General features: G+C 46.5%; 1 protein-coding gene across 2 annotated transcripts in view; it reads right to left on the bottom strand.

The window, feature by feature from the left end:
• NARS2 (asparaginyl-tRNA synthetase 2, mitochondrial) overlaps positions 1–1,415 on the bottom strand; it is a gene marked incomplete at both ends in the record, with an annotated part of 50,328 nt that extends 48,913 nt beyond the window's left edge. For both annotated transcript variants that reach the window (XM_079549348.1, XM_079549347.1), the window contains one exon: positions 1,275–1,415. In XM_079549348.1, coding sequence (XP_079405474.1) covers positions 1,275–1,415 — 141 coding nt within the window. The remainder of the gene's footprint in view (positions 1–1,274) is intronic.
• Positions 1,416–15,735: the final 14,320 nt, after the last annotated feature.

Raw genomic sequence — 15,735 nt, forward strand, 5'->3', positions numbered from 1 at the left:
CGTGTTTACCTGAGCATCCTCTGCAGGTGGTTCCACTTGAAGCAGTGTTAATAAAAAAAAAAAAAAAAAAAAAAAAAAAAAAAAAAAACTAAGTCCAAAACAAAAGTTTGATTATCTGGCATGGCATCCTCATATTCTTATAGCTAAAGCAACAGGTGTTTAAAAGGTGTTTTGTACAATAACATTCCTAAGGCTGCTGTGCCTGTCTCGTGTATTCCAGTAAAACCCCCAGAACAGGTACATGATGCATAATGGTAGATGTGTTTCTTAGTTTCCTTCCTTGCAAGGACATAAAAAAAAATCCCAAACAAAGAAACGTTCTTGATAGCTTTTTTCTACCTCAAGCAGCACCAGGATTTGTTAAACAAGATGAGTCTTCCAGCCTGCCACAGGAAAATATCAGTGTGCCCTCAGGCTTACAACAGAGCAGCAGAGGCTGTAGCAGAAGTGTTTGGACTACTTCATACCCTATCAAAAGCACCGCTAAGTGCCAGTCTCAATTCATATCAAACTGCAACTTCCAGTAACTAAAACTACTCACAATAAGGATCATTTTAAGCCAGATCAGTTCTCCAGCCCAGCTTAATGCAAAAGCACGCATGTCAACACAAGGGAAAGACAACAAAGTATCAAGGAAACAAAAAGGGAGTACTGTCAATATTAGCAGCATCTTATTCTAGAATGCATAATTCATAAAACTACAGATGAGAAGCACCTGTATTAAGCTCCTTCCTTCTCTGTTAGGCTGTACATAATCATAGAATGGTTTGGATTGGAAGGGACCTTGAAGACGATAGAGTTCCAACTTCCCTGCCATAGACAGGGCACCTCTTGTAGCTAGACCTGGTCTCATGGTAGACCAGGCTGCTCGCAGCCCCATCCAGCCAGGCCATGAATGCCTCTATGGTGGGGCATCCACAACTTCTCTGGGCAACCCGTGCCAGTGTCTCACCACCCTCACAGCAAGGAATGTCTTCCTAGCATCCAGGCGTGTGGGGACACGTGGACGTGCTGCTATTCGTCAGTGTAATCTGCTACAGGAACTGCCGTTCCCTGCACACCTGCGGGGTAATCGCAAAGCTTCGCATCCAATCTAACGAACACCAAGCGATCAGGGACGGCAGAGCCGGACGGCGAAGGGGACCAGACAGTTTTACAAAACGCTAAAACTAAAGCCCTCAACTCCGAAGCTGAGGACCTGGTGGCTCCTCTCCCTTTCTCTCCGGCCGCAGGTCGCGTTACCGCCTGGGAGTCGCTACGCCGCCGCCACACACCTGCACCTTCACTTTGCCCGCCGCTTCCCGGGCCCCCAACGCCTCCCGGACCCGCAGCCGAGCCGCCGGAACCCGCTGCTCCCGCGGCAGTGAAGAGAAGCAGCGGCGGAGAGCTCTCCACCCGCCCCGGGTCCCCAGCATGGCAGCGGCCGGGCACGCCTGGTGCCCTCCGAGCGCCTCCGCCTCACGTGACCTCCGCAGCCAATGGCCGCTCGGCGGACTCCCCCAGCGCACCAATCGGAAGGGAGAGCGCGAGCTCGCAAGGACTGCGTTTTCCGCCGATCGGGCGCAAGGCCTTCTGGGAAATGTAGTTCGCAGAGGGTGGGGTTGTGGCAGCTTAATACTTGTGGGAGGCTCTTTCACTGCCACTCTTTAAGGAAGAGAGGGAGTAAATATTGTAGGCTCATAGAACAACTGGGATTGGAAGGGACTTTAAAGATCTTTCACAGAACCACCAAGGTTGGAAAAGACCTGCAGGATCCTCCAGTCCAACCATCCACCTATCACCAATAGCTCTCACTAAACCATGTCCCTCAACACAAAATTCAAACGTTCCTTGAACACCTCCAGGGTCGGTGACTTCACCACCTCCCTGGGCAGCCCATTCCAGTTCCTGACCACTCTTTCAGAGAAGTAGTATTTCCTAACGTCCAGCCTGAATCTCCCCTGCCATAGCTTGAAGCCATTCCCTCTAGTTCTATCACCAGTTACACGAGAGAATTGGCTGACCCCCAGCTCACTACAACCTCCCTTCAGGTAGTTATAGAGAGCAATGAGGTCTCCCCTGAGCCTCCTCTTCTCCAGACTGAACAATCCCAGCTCCTTCAGCTGCTCCTCATCAGGTCTGTGTTCCAGACCCCTCACCAGCTTTGTTGCCCTCCTTTGAACCCACTCCAGGGCCTCAATGTTTTTCTTGCAGTGAGGGGCCCAAAACTGGACACAGTACTCGAGGTGCGGCCTCACCAGAGCTGAGTACAGGGGAACGATCACTGCCCTGTTCCTGCTGGCAACACCGTCCTGATGCAGGCCAGGATGCCATTGGCCTTCTTGGCCACCTGGGCATGCTGCTGGCTCATGTTCAGCCGAGCATCAATCAATACCCCCAGGTCCATTTCCTCTACACAGTCTTCCAGCCATTCTGCCCCAAGCCTGTAGCATTGTCTGGGGTTCTTGTGGCCAAAGTGCAGGACCTGGCATTTGGCCTTGTTGAAACTCATCCCATTGGCTTCAGCCCAGCTATCCAGCCTGTCCAGATCTCTCTGAGTTCCAGCCCTCTACTGTTGGCTCAAGGGCTGAGATGAGGACAGGGAGGTGACTCACCTATGACCACAGCAGGCAGAACAGACTTGAGCATAAATCAATGTGATTTATTGCCTACTGCTAACAGACTGGAGCAGCAAGAACTAAAAGCAAACTACAAACACCTTCTTCCTAGCCCCTTCTTCTCCCCTTCAAGCAGCATAGGGAAATGGAGAATGGGAGCTGTGATCAATCCATAACATTTCATCTCTGCTGCTCCTCTGTGATCACTCTGTGCCTCTGCTCCACCCTGGTTCCACCTACTCCTCTCCTTGGGCTGCAGCTCCGGCCCACAGTCAACTTTTGCTGGTTCTCCATGGTCTGCGGATTCCTCCAGGCCACATCTACTGCTGCAACATCAGCTCCTCCACTGCTGCATGTGGACATCTGCTATGTGTGCTGCCTATGGGCATCTTCTGGGCTGCAGGGAACTGTGTGCTGCTCCACACTTACTGAGTGTACCTTCAGTAAGTTTGCAGAAGATACCAAGCTGGGAGAGAGTGTTGATCTGCCAGAGGGGAGAAAGGCACCACAGTGTGAGTTTCAATAGGGCCAAGTGTCAGGTCCTGCATTTTGGTCACAACAACTCCAGGCAGTCTTACAGGCTTGGGGATGAATGGCTGGAAAGCTGCCTGATGGAAAGGGACCTTGGTACACTGATGGACGGTTGGCTGAATATGAGTCAGCAGTGTGCCCAGGTGGCCAAGAAGGCCAACGCATCCTGGCTTGTATGAGGAATGCTGTGGTGAGCAGGACTAGGGACGTCATCCTGCCCCTGTACTCTGCACTGGTGAGGCCCCGTCTCGAGTATTGTGATCAGTTTTGGGCACCTCAGTACAGAAAGAACATGGAGGTGCTGGAGCAGGTCCAAAGAAGGGCAGCAAAGCTTGTGAAGGGCTTGGAGAATATGGCCTATGAGGAGAGACTGAAGGAACTGGGGCTGTTTAGTCTGGGGAAGAGGAGGCTGAGAGGAGACCTTATTGCTCTCTTCAAATACCTGAAAGGTGATTGCAGCAAGAGCTGGGCTGCTCTCACTGGTAACAGGTGAAAGAATGAGGGGAAATGGCCTTAAGCTAAACCACGGGAGGTTTAGGTTGGATATCAGGAAAAACTTCTTTACAGAAAGTGTGGTTAAGCACTGGAATAGGCTCCCAAGGGAGGTGGTTGAGTCACCATCCCAGAATGTATTTAAAACCATTTGGATGTGGTGCTCAGCAACATGGTTTAGAGGAGGGTTTTTAGTTAGGATAGTATGGTCAGGTTGCGGTTAGACTTAATGAACTTAAAGGTCTTTTCCAACCTGAGCAATTCTATGATTCTATCATTCTATGACTTCTGTAATAATCTATAAGGGCCCTCCAGACCCTTTTCCATCTTTGTAGCCCTTCTTTGCATGCTCTCAAGTAGTTTTATATCCTAATATTGCGTTGCCCAAATCTGCTCCCAGTGGGGCCATAGCATTGCAGAGCAGGACAGTGGCAGACAAAGGATCCCATGATATGGTTGCCCCGTCCCTGGAGGTATACAAGGCCAGGATGGATGAGACCCTGGGCAACCTGATCTGCTGCTTGATCTAGCAGACAACAACGCTGCTCATGGCAGGGATGTTGAAACCAGATGATTTTTAAGATCCCTTCCAACCCAAGCCACTCTATGATTCTATGAGTCTATGATATGGTGGGGACAAGGGGTCCCTATGGAGAAGACTAAGTTTCTGCAGCTTTCCAAGATCTTGGTAGCAGTCACCATCTCCACTGTCCCAGGAGCCCCAGGAAGGCTCCCATTTTCTCTGCTGCATGAGGGAAGCTGGGAATGGGGCTGGCTGAGTGAAAACACAACTCCCGATGCTCCTTTGGAGCAGGTTGCAGGCCCTACTCATGACATGGCACCAGGGACTCTGATAGGAAAGAATGGAAGGGAGAGGCCACTCTCCTCAGCAGCAGTTCAGTATGGTGATGTGGAGCATGCTGCAGTGGGTTTTTGCACCTGTAGCACCTGTCTGCCATCGTCCCACTCTCCCGTCCTTCTGGGTGACTGTCTTGCTTTCCCACACACAGTGCTAACGGAATGAAGATGTGAAACATTGCCATTCAGCTTCATGCTCCCAATTTCCTCCCCCTCCCAAGTGGCAGCAGCATCTGCCCTCAGGCCAGGAGATGCTGGGAAGCAGCTTTGTTAGCAGCACTGCTTGCAGGAAGACAAACCGCTGCCTCACTGCATGGTCTTGGGCAAGAAAAAATGGCCAGAGACCTCATTTAAAAGAAATAAGCTGAGCTCATGGGAAAGAGAAGAGGAAAGCTTTGTAGATACTTGGTTTTTACTTTCCCCTGTGGTGCTTTTTATCTATGAATAAGAAGCTTGTCCTTGAAGTCCTCACACAGCTTGCTGGGGCCTTCCTTCACCTCTCTTTTTTCTTCTAGTCAGTGATGTCCCCACCCATGGCTCTCAGTCTAGACCTGAGCTCTGAGCTCCCTTAGAAGGCCATCCCGAGGAATTAGAGGTGTGATCAGGGGCACAGGCATATCTCTGTGGAAGAGAAAGAAAGTCACAATAAGGACAGGAGACCACAGAAAGGGACGCAGAAAGGGTGGGTGGGAGTTAGGCTAAAACCAATGTGGAGAACTTGATTGCTGGTTTCATCTGTCCTCTGTCCTCTTGCAAGGGATCAGGCAGACTGCCTGGATACACATGCGGTAGTACTGGATAGAAACTCACAGCCTTACATCTGCTGGTGCTTCTTACTTGGTAGAATTAGTTTTCTTTTATTGCCAGCCACTTCCCTGTTCTATAAGGGCCAGTACTGAGCTTTGCTAAGTGTTAACACAGTGACATGATGTGGCTTCTTAGGGAATCACAGTGCAGGAAGGAGCTGGTACTGCTGTGGTGAGAGACAGAAATACAGAAACTGGTAGGAAATTAGTTCCCTACTGTTCAGGAAGCTGCTGGCTTATGTGAGAATTAAATGAGTATGTAATAAGTGTTCAGTGTATGTTAGGTCTTCTCTCTGCCAGGTCACAGATGGTACTACATTTATTACTTTTCATCTGTAGATTTTGCCTCTAGTATTTGGCTCATTGTGTTCCAGAACATTTTTCTCCAGGATAGCTTGACTCATAGAACTATCTCCAGCCTGGATAAACTATTTATTTCAGAAAAACTTGGGAGTAACACCAATGCCAGCAACTGATGGCATGAGGTAAGAGGTAAGGTTCTTCCTTCACATCCCTATGCACCAGGGCCACCTATGGGTCTTTGAGAGAAGTGAATAACTTGGCAAATCTGGCCTCAGATTTCTAACGCTTGTTATGATCTTGTCCCATCCATTTGAATAACTTTCCTTCTGAAGATGGAATGGTTTTACTGGAGAGAGCAGGACTTTGGTCCATCATCCCTGAAAGAAAATGAGGATGAAGCATTAGTCATTTTGCTGTGAGCTGCTCCAGGTTCCTGGACTGCAGATAACATTTGTGTGCTAATGAATACAGTTCCAAGCAAGCTTTTTAAGAGAACACAGGGACAGACGGGTGTTAGAATATTCCCAAAGCTCTCCAACAAACATCAGTTTGTTCCTCTCAAAGCTGACCATCCTCCTGTCACTGCTGGCTGCTGTCCTTACTGGACAGATATTCTGTAGTGTTGATAACATGAATAACAGTCCCAGTAACAAACAGAGGTTGCAGGTTGTTTCAGTTCATCCTCATGGGCCTATACAGTGCTAGAGCTAGCCCACGTGTCTGTTCCCTTTCTGGTACCTGAACTGGGTGCCCTGGAGCCAGTTTGGGTATCTAAAAAGGATGTGGCAGTGTCTAAATCTGTGCTCTTCTTCCTTCCCCACAGAAAAGAGTTCTTCTAAAAGGTCTCCAGAGGACACTAGTGTTGTTTTTGCATCAGTTTAATAATGTAAGTCTGAGCTGAGAGGCAGAAAGCCAATTGTCAGGATGTCTGCAGGGAGAGAAGCTTAAAGAATGGCGAGTAATGATCATTCTCTTACACTCCCAGCTGGTTGTAGGGTTTGCTGAGAAAGTTTGAAACGATGGTGGTGAAGAACTTCCAAACAAGGAGCATCAGTTTTTGGATGGGAGTGGACAATTAGTGATGTGCTTGTAAGTCATCACCTTGTTGGCATCATCACCTGGCAGGAGAAATGCTCTGAAAAGCCTCCTCTATGCATGTTTCATCCTGGTGCTTTTTCTCTATCTCAAAGTTCAGCCTCCTCATCCACGCACTCTACAGCTTTCTGTTCCCCCACTTCATTTTGTCTACTGAGTAGAGGAGGAATAGCTCCATGCAGTTCTGCTTTTGAAGTAAACCTGTCCCTGTTTCCTTTTGATGCTGAGGTTTTAGCTAGCACATTCCCATGATAATTGTCTGGACTTGTGACCTCTTTCAGGCCTCAAGAAGAGCAACTGGGAGAGAGGATTTCTCAGTCAAGATACCAGAGAGTCCATTAAAGAAATGGAGCATTCCCAAGCAAGAACATCTAGGGAAGCCATCCAGATCTGGCTGGGAAGTGGAACTAATAACAAGGAACAGAGTGGGAGTGATGTGAAGCAAAAAATCAAATCCTGACTCCTTCAAGAAGGCTCTTGTCTTTTTAGTAGCTGATAACTGAACATGTTTTCTTGGCATAGTTAGGAACTGGAGATGCCATTATAGCAAAACTCTGCCCTCAGATCTGGCTTTATGGAAATCTTTTCCATCTTTTTACTTCTGTCAGCCCAGAGCATGTATTTCCCAGCAGTGGCCTCTCTTTCTGATTTCAGTGAGGGTGTTTGTCATCAGGAGTGTCCACTGTTTGCAGATCCCTGATCCTAACCCTAAGTCTTACATCCCTTTCACTGTGTCATCAGATCAGCCTGTGCCTTCTAGTTGCAGGTCAGTATCGTGTTTTCTGAACATGTAAAAGACTGTGTGCAAGGCATAAGCATGCTCTCCCCAGAAGAAGAGGAGTAAGGCAGATAAATATCCTTGTTAACCTGTGGTTAATATGCAGTCCTTCAACCTGACACACTTCCCACTTTATGGAGATATTTCACTGTATCAGCAGATGCCCCCTGGTCCCCCTAAAGGTCTTACTTAGCATGAAACCGAGATGCACCAGATAGGCAGCATCCTGCTAATGCTTCAGAAAAAGCAGAGGGGACACAGTGATCAGAAAATGCTGTTCTTTACCCTTTCTTTCTTTTTTTTCTTTTCTTTTTTTTCCTTTCCTTCCCAGTAGTATCCTGGTAACCCAAAATGAAGCACATTTGTCTTTATTCCAAAGTAAAGAATTTGTATTTCTCTGTTTCACAGCAGTAACTTTCCAATGAAACGAGATACAATAAAAAGAACATTTTTTCCAATAAGTAAAGATGATTTTCCTAAACAAATCACTGGTTTAGATAATTCATTCTTTCTATCTCAGCTTTCCTTTTCCTTTTCTTTTTCTTAACCCTTCACTGAAAAGAAACAAAAGCAGACACAAAAGCTGTTTCCTACACCGTCCTTTGCTTTTTTTTCCTTTACATTTCCCAGCAGGGGAAGAAAAGGAAAGAACATATCCTTCTGTCAGAGGATAATACGTGGCTTGACATGGATGACTTTGGGGTTGTACTGGTGGTACCATGCTCCTGACAGGTTGATGAGTGAGTAAATACCCAGAGATGCTGCAAGTTCCCTGTGCTGAGCTTAAGGTGTATCGTGGTCCTCTGAGATTACCCCTTCATCCCAGGAAGGAGCCAGACAGAAGATATCACTTCAGGGATGGAGCCAGGGAGATCACAACGGTATGTGAGCACCTCTGATAACTGTCCTGCTCTGATGCTGCTTGTTTCTGGTGTCTGTTGATGGAACAACCTGCCTTCCTCCAGAAGAAAGGTGAAAGGAAGAAATTAAACCCGTTCCTGCTTGGTTATCAGTGATGTTGCCACTTCTGCTATTGAGTGGATTTGCACTGAGGAACTGCGCAGTTCCCTCAGCATTCAGGAGTCCTTTGATTTCCTCCACTGAGAACTTCATGCTGTGGAAAGAGACATGGTTATTACCAGCCATCTCTCTCTTAAAACTATTTTATTTTACCCACCTGAGCAACAGTGACCTCTGTGGCAATTTCTAGCTTCAAGATCTTTTTGTGCTGGGGCTCTGGCAGTGATACACTGAAAAGAAAACTGGCTCTTTGCACAGATCCTCCAGGTGAGCAGAGATCCTGGCTATTGGGGAATAGGAGAAAACTGCAGCAAGGTGTCCACTCTGAACCTGTTCTGTGTGTCTTTCCCTAGAGCATTTCCTACTACATCCAAAACAGGAGTGCTGCTACATGAATGGCACTCAGCAAGCAAGGCACCTGGACAGATTCCTCTGGGACCAGCAGATCTGTTCCCATGACAGTGATGTGGGTTTCTATGTGTCCAGTGTGGATCTGAGACAGTCACAAAGCACTAGAACAGAATGGAGTGGCTCTGTTACCGGTATGATTCAAGGGAGAAATATGCAGGCTGGGATAATATTTGTCCCCCTCTGCCACCTCTCTGTTTGGCAGCCACTTGACATCAGAAGTTGAGTGGATGGTGGGAGATAGGTGTGAATGCAGTGAGGCAGGGGGAGAAGGAGTGAAATGGATTGGAGTAGTTAACATCTATACTATGAGTCGAAGACTGAAGGAAACGACCTACAGGAACCTTGCAGAAAATAGTGGGGAAGGACTCTGAAAATTAACCAATGCAAGCGCCCTCCTGCCAATTTCTAGAGCAGTGAACTCACCTCAGAAGTGGAGAAGTCATGAAATGCTTTTACTAGGTGCATCTTCCATGATGGTCTTTCACCGAGGGAGGTTTAAAAGGGGATTAAAGATTATTATGGCTGTAGCATGAGATCATTTTGAAGACAGCTGGTCTCGACTAAAGGGCATCCTGAGAAATGGTTTTGGATGAGGAATGCATATGATGTCCATAGATCCCATTGCTAAGAACAGTTTTCAGGGAGGATGATGCAGGAGAGGTGCAGCCTATCTGCCAGGGTTCTGTCTCTCTTTTTTTCAGTTAAAACCAAAGTGAAAATTTCTGCTGTGCAAATAAAAGCATGGATCTATATACCAAGAAGGTGGTCTGTTCAGTAACAGGCTTTTATCCTTCTGAAATCAAGATCCAGTGCTTCAAAAATGGGCACGACACAATGAACAAAGCTGCCCATCACCATGGCCTGGAGAAAGAGACTGAAAATTGAGGGATCAGAAAATCTTGGGAAAGGTCACTCTCAGCAATATGGGAACAGCAGGAAACTAGAAAAGATTTTAGGAAGACACAGTGTCTAGCTTGGACCTTAACTCTCTCAACTGCTCTTCCAATTAAAATGAATTCTGGATCTGCTGTGGGGAAGATGGAAACTGGAATGCTGGACTTTGTGCTGGAGTTAGGCTTCCTCATGGGACTCATCATCTATCAGAAGAAAAGGAAAGGTGAATTATTCATGAGCTAAGTGGAAACCTATTCTTAATGAGACAGCAGAGAGATGTTTTAAAGCCTGTAAGACTTCACTAGAAGTTAGATTTACCATGATAATTTCCTTGGGTTCCCAGCATTCAAGTGGGTTTTATGTGGTCTAATCCAATATCTGCAGAAGCCACTGATAGCTTTTAATTTATTTTAACTGAAGTTAGATTTGGGCTTTCAGTGATGAGAAGCCATTTTAGAACTAGCATCAGCTGCTGAAAGGTCAGCCCTGTCCTCTGAGATACAGTCCTCAGCTATGGTTATGGTTTCTTATGAGAATCAAATTAGCTGCTTAATTCCCAAATGTTTCCACATTGCCTCATTGCAGACATATTTTGTAGACTCCGGAAGCAAATTCATTCTACTTCTTTATAAAAAGATTAAATACTTCTCTTTCAAAGCTGTGCAGGGGCAAAAAAGAAGGAACATTATCTTCCGTAAAGCTACATTCTTGTTCCCAAAATGTTAGTCTGCTGTGTAACAGTGCCTTCCCATAGGCTTTGTTTTCTCCTTACTAGTTGTTTAGAATTATTAGAACCACAGACAAATACTAGGTGAATCCTTGCTGTGGGATAACTTCCATGGTGCAGTGGGAAATATCCCTCAGCTTAATCCTGTACTGTTATTTTTTTCTAAGCAAGTCATGGCCAAGATAGTCCTCTGTCCTATTAATTCTCAGTGTAAGGGTTGAGGTCACCAATAAGAGGAGGACCTGAATTCTGTGCCCATCATCACAGTTGTGAATAAGCAGGAACAGGGAAGCTTGATGCTGAAGATGCTGAAACTCCCTTTCTTAGACCCAAACATCTATTTCCCAATGAACTGCACGATGAGCACAGCCTACAGATTTGACTCCATGGAAATGAAGTTTCACAGCCTTTCCAGAGCCTGTGTTTTTCAGGGCCTCACAGTACCCCCATGATAGATACTTTAGGTGGTCCTTCAGTGTTGTCTGAGAAACTGGATTCTCCTGCTGCAACTAAAACCCCTTTGTCAATACTGCTGTGATGATCTCTGAAGCTCTGTGAGTCTCTGTAGAGAGACAGAGGGTGGGTGAGCAAGGGACCACCATGCTCATGAAGCTCATGATGCATGAAGATGTAGGAAGAAAGCTAAAGCTTCCCAGCCCTGCACACACCTGGAGAGAGAAGAGCAGAATAAATAACAGCATTTCTCAGGAATGTTTTGAGCAATTTATCTGAGGGTCTGAAAGGACTTAATAACTGAGAGCTAATTAAATGTACTAATTAACCCAGTGTTTAATCTTAGTTCTTCTCTAGTTTTCTGTGCTGCTGAAGCTGACATGTCACCCCATACATCATGACATCGAGCCACTTTGCTTAATTGTGATTCCTTGGCACATGGTGCTGGCACTCAGCTGCTAAGGTGATGAGAGGAACACGAAAGCCCACATACAGGAGAAAATTAGAGGGGCGAAGGCAGCTCTGTGTGACTAACAGTCCATGAGATTATTTCCATGAAGAGGATATTGACAGTCTAATTTGCTCCCTGCCATTAGCACTGGCTTGTTTTCCTCTCTGCTGTTTTGCTATGGGGAATGAGAAGCATCTGTTTCTGGACAAAATGACAAAATGGTTGTGTCACTCCTTGGTCCTGTCCTTGTCACCAGGGCACTGAGCAGCTCTGCTACAGCCAGGAGGATTTATTTATGAGGGTTGAGGCCGGTGCTCCTGGTGCAGTTTTGGTGCACAGCCCACATATCCAACGCACTTTTGTACATGAGCTGGTTCCTCTGTGCCCTTGAAGAAGGGACATCCAAAATGACACTCAAGATCAGACTGGATGGGCCTCTGAGCAACCTGATCGAGCTGTAGGTGTCCCTGTTCATTGCATTCTAATTGGACTAGACAATCTTCAGAGGTGTCTTCCAACTCAAATGATTCTATCATTCTATGAAAATGACTGCTGAGATCCAGCTCAGTCCAGCAGTGGATGAGGAGCAGTGACCTCCCTGCTTCCAGGCTAAATAATTCCTCCAGCCTTTTGAGAAATGGGGAACCCTGAAGGAGGTTTCTGGCTGGTGGTGGGCCCTGGAGAACATGTGCTCCATTGGAGAAAGTAAGGCAAAGGACCAAATAGATCCCAAATCCTGGCACATTGTCAGGATAATCATTCCAAGATACACGTGCTGTATTTCTTGGAGGACATCTGAAATCCTTTCATTGCTTTATCTTGCGGCTGGCATGGAAACTGTGCTCAGGCAGCTACCCAAAACAGTCTGCCCAACAGCACTATGTAAGTCAGAGGTTTCATTTTGCTCCCAGCTTTAACATCATCTATGGATTATTCATTTATTACTACTAGTATAAATATGGGATGGAAGTGAGCTTTTCTCATCCTTATGGCCTCAATATAGGGCTACAACTCCTTTAGGAACTACTAAGTCAAGTGTGGATGGAAATGCATGTGTGAACCTGGGTCATTAAATTAGCCAGGAAAACAGACTGCTATGGAGAGATGCAGCCGTCACCATCACTGGAAATCTCTAAGGGGAAGCCAGGCATGGATTTCTCTGGGATGTCTTCAGAGAATGAATCAGACCTGCCAGGATGTGGGGGGAGAGGAAGGCGACCCACTGGGGGCTTTTTTTTCTGAACTGAACAGACGAATGCTTTTATGAAATCACCAATCCCCCAGTGTCTCCTTGTGCAGCCCTATGCAGCCAGCAGAAATTGGTAACTGTACCCAGCAAGCCTGTTTTTAATTAACAAATAATTATCTACAAATTGCTGTAATTATTGCCTTGGATTCCAGAGGATGGAGACGCTAGTGTGAGATGAGCACAGTTTCCTTGCAAGTGAAATATTTTCCCTGCTTTATCTCCAGCACCCTGCTGCTGTGAGGTTTGGGGGCTCAGCTGCATGTTCCTTTTCAGACAGGGATAAAGGCAGCTCAGGCTGCCTGCAAGGGGAATTGCTATGGAAAAGGCACCACAAAGAGGGCAAGTTCTTGCATTTATCACACTGTCTGCCTTTGTGCTGGCGTGGTTTGGGGGATGCCAATTAAGACATAAAACCCAATATGAATGCCAGGAACAAGATGCTTGCACACCACTGGAGCAAAAGCAGCGTTGTGTATGGTGATCTTCCCACACCTGATGAAACCAGGTTTGGAAAATGTGGGGTTCATTTTGAAAGTGTTAGTATTAATTCAGATCAAACGAGCAGCATGGAGTTGCTCTGTGCTCCAGTTGATTTGGAAGACTGCAGGATCACCCATGGGCTTCTGGACCGTGGTACAGAGGGAATTCAGTCATCCAGCTGCTATTCCTTCAGGCTCTGTTGCCAAACCTCTTGGTGGATACCCACACCAAAACTTTCTGGTTACAGAGAGGTTCCCTATGGTAGCCTATGTACAATTTCTTTGCCAACACATAGAGATGTTCCTTGTTCTGAAGAATGTAGACCCTTTCAACGACTCATAGTAGGTGAAAATCCCCCTGGTTTACAAGGAAGACAATGAAAGGCTGGGTTGATGGGCAACCTGTAGAACTGCCCATCCTTCAGCCTTGCTCAGTATTTAATCCCAGAGTTCTGCTGCCTTCCAAGGAACTATGCCCTTTTTTCTATCACTCCTAAGTGAGTCCTCTAAATGCCACCACTTGCTGCCAGGGTTTCCATGACAGCCTCTCCTTATAACAGCCTGGGCTCTTTTTATTAGTAATCTATGGCATATTTACCTGAGGTGAGCTGTACTGTATGCTGCAGTGAAATGTTGCCTTTGTTTACTGTGTGCCACCTTCCCTGTGCAGGCAGAGGGGTATCAGCATATGTCATCCCTTTCTTTGTAGAGGAAAACCTCCTCTTAGCCAAGAGACATGGCTTCTTGCTGTGGAGGAGTGTTCAAGCCAACCTAAGGCAAGCTTAGATGCTGCCTCTGCCTTCATCCTCAGCTTGCTTTTACTGGCAGGAGAATATAAGAACTCTTAATCCTGTTCAGAAATATCCCACTTATCCTGAAATACACAGAAGGCAGCTGGTTTTCTGCTGTTTTTCAGGGAGCAGGAGGAATTTGCTTGGATGCGTGAAGGTGTATCACTGCTAATACCCAACCTGGCTTCCAACCTTGGCTGATCTTGAGGAGATTCATGCTCTTCACACCACTAAAGGTTAAGCTTCCAGCTGTTAAGCACCCGTAATGCTCTGGCTTTATTCAAGGCACAGCTATCCCTCAAATATGTGACACCAGCACGAAAACAGTTTGGCATTAGGATTAAGAAGTGGTGGTTTTTATTTTTTGTCTTTCTTTTTTTGGAATGCCCACCCCTCTCCCACACACTGTGACGTTTAAATAGATGGTTTCTAATGAATGGAAACAGTTTATGGACAAAGAAGCTGTCGCGGGGAATGATTGATTGTGCTTAATATTTTATTTGCAAGACTTAAAAGAAAATCTCTGAAATATCTTTTGACAGGTCAGTGAACTTAATGAAGTTATTCAGAGGAAACTGAGAGCCTGGAACCAGCAGAGCAGGGCAGCATTGATCGGCTTCCTTCTGCAGCATGGCTCAGGAATACTGTGTGGGACAGGCAAACAAGGGCAAAATTCAGATTCAATTTCTTCAGCCCTGCTAAGAAGGGGAAAAACCAAACCTTTCTAACTACTCTGCAGTTGAAGAGCAAGGAGAGGAACCCAAACAGTAACTGCGTGGCTGAAACCAAACCTGAACTTTCTTTGAAACTGAACTATTTGCAGACTATTGTGCCCAGCATCACTGCAGTGTTTTATTGCTGATCATCTTTAATGCCTTTGGAGATATCCCATGGGAAACCGGTATCTTCTTGTGCCGCTGAGCTACAATGATGAAACAGCTTGTCCTAAATCACACAAAGGGCCAAGGTCACACGTGGGATTTGAACTCTGACCTGCTGATGTCTCATTCTGTGCATGCACCATTGGCTCTTGTTTTTCTCATGCCTCGTTTCCCTCCATCTCCTTCTGCCCAGGGAGTTTCTGCCACTCTCGACCTCTCGCAGCTGCCAGCCATGCTCGTTGTTGCCTCCAGTGTGTCACCACAGGGGATGTGTCACCCTACCAAATACGTCCCCAAATCTCTGGAGGAGCTCCTTGCTCCACCTGAAGGAAAAAGCTGCATCTTGCTCGTCAGTGGTGCGGCCAGTTTGAGCATTTCTTTGAAAAACTAGTGGGGATGAGGATAAAGATAACAAGGTTTCTGGAGAAATTCTGACTCTTCTCCAGTTGAATGTCACCTCCCAGTTGTCATAAGGGACAGCAGCCTTCTGCCACCTGCCATGTAGGTGTCTACATCTGGGATGCTGTTCACAGTTCCCCTTACAGCTGATGGATACATATAAGCTCTCTTACGGAGCAAGATATCCCATCTTGAAGCAGACACCTAAAATAGCCCAAGTGCATGCTCACAGGGGTGCCTGTGGTCTCAGTCTCAAATAGAGAACCTCCATGGGGAGAAGGGAGGCACCCATTTGAAATAAGTTGGCCATGGGCACTGCTTGAAGAATTAGAGCAATCTAATTGTTCTATTTGCAGGAGGATGTCTTAAAAACCATCTCAGCTGGCTCTGTGTGTACAGGTGAGGCTGCTAGCAAGCTCCAGCTGCTCAGTTTTACTCTTTCCCCTGTCATAACCTCTTCTGGCATTTCTTTCATCCCAAGATTTCCCTTCCCTTCCCTTCCCTTCCCTTCCCTTCCCTT

The sequence above is a fragment of the Tetrao urogallus genome (genome assembly GCF_951394365.1).
Source record: "Tetrao urogallus genome assembly, chromosome: 1".
NCBI classification, from domain to species: Eukaryota; Metazoa; Chordata; class Aves; order Galliformes; family Phasianidae; genus Tetrao; species Tetrao urogallus.